The following is a 1,208-nucleotide window of genomic DNA, read 5'->3' as shown; positions in this document are numbered from 1 at the left end:
TTTTGATTTATTAATTAATGTACATAACTACATGTATGTGGGCCCTGCTCCTGTCCAGTTCCATTATGAATATGAGAGAATATGAGACTGGCTAGTAATAGTAGGGGAAAGGGTAGCCTGTAGGTTAGGATAATAGTCATCACTGGTTCTTTACAACAGAGAGAAGGTTTGAAATTGGTAAATGATTGAATATGTGTTTATTATAAAGAATGTGTCCCCACAAAATAATATAAAAGTTAGCTATTAACTTATACTGTGTTTACACTAGCTTCTTTAACTAAGCCAGCCCTGTTTAAAGTTGGTCAGCACAGTTTCATTTGATAGTGTAAACAGTAATTAAACTGAGCTGAAGTGAGCTGGGCCAGATCAGGCCAGCATGGTTAGTACAGCAGGGCCAGCTCAGCCTGGCCTTAATCCGCCTTATTACAATAGCAGGGCGTGGTCCTTCATGTCATATGATTGAACAAATGCCTCGACAAAATGCAAACTAAACAAGCAACACAGCAACATTAATGGCTTCTTCCAGTTCTTCGTTTAAAGGTTAGTATTCTGTCCCCCTTCCCTCCCTGTCTCCTCTTTCTCTTTCTTTCTCTCATTATTATTTCTTGTTACAGGTATTGGTGAGATATTTGAGCATTCAGCTCCTGTAGTAGGGGAATTTTTGTTCGTATGGGGAGGGTCCAAGCCTTGGTATCATGGAGTACATGAATCTCCTCAAAAGATAAAGTTGTACTCCACCATTGATAGACTGGACTTTAGGACTGGTCGTTGGTCCTCTCACGTGACCAGAGGAACGTCACCTCCTCTAGGACCTATAGGATACTTCTGTACTGTCAGAAACAATGACATCTTTTATATGGGCGGCTACTGTGGACATGACAACTGCTATCATAATGATGTCAACTTATTTAATACTTTAAATTATGAATGGAATAAGTTAATATCAAGTAGCGATATTGTAATGAAGAGAGGGTTTGGTGGTATGGTGTGTATGGAGTCTATGGGTACAGAATACCTCCTAGTAATAGGAGGACATGGATCTACACCCACTACATACCAATCACAGTATCAATATGATCAGATGGTTGCTGGCCATTTTCGTACTAATGAACATAATTTATTAAGTTTATCAACAAGTAAGATCCAGCTCCAAATCATAATGCATCTCTTTAACTATATACTTGTGTAATATAAAGTATTTTAATATT

The 1,208-nt window shown here is 38.2% G+C and overlaps 1 protein-coding gene across 1 annotated transcript; it reads left to right on the top strand.

Moving 5' to 3' along the window:
* Positions 1 to 464: 464 nt before the first annotated feature.
* Positions 465 to 1,136, top strand: LOC109592222 (uncharacterized; the record flags this gene model as incomplete). The annotated part of the gene is made up of 2 exons (XM_020007732.1): positions 465 to 540; positions 615 to 1,136. Coding segments are annotated over exons 1-2 (550 nt in total), but the record flags the coding sequence as incomplete, so codon positions are not given.
* Between the last annotated feature and the right edge of the window lie 72 nt (positions 1,137 to 1,208).

The sequence above is a fragment of the Amphimedon queenslandica genome, unplaced genomic scaffold (assembly GCF_000090795.2).
Source record: "Amphimedon queenslandica unplaced genomic scaffold, v1.1 AMPQUscaffold_5932_Cont22106, whole genome shotgun sequence".
NCBI classification, from domain to species: Eukaryota; Metazoa; Porifera; class Demospongiae; order Haplosclerida; family Niphatidae; genus Amphimedon; species Amphimedon queenslandica.
Note: the sequence above shows the minus strand (reverse complement) of the source record. Positions and strands in the feature narration are given on the sequence as shown.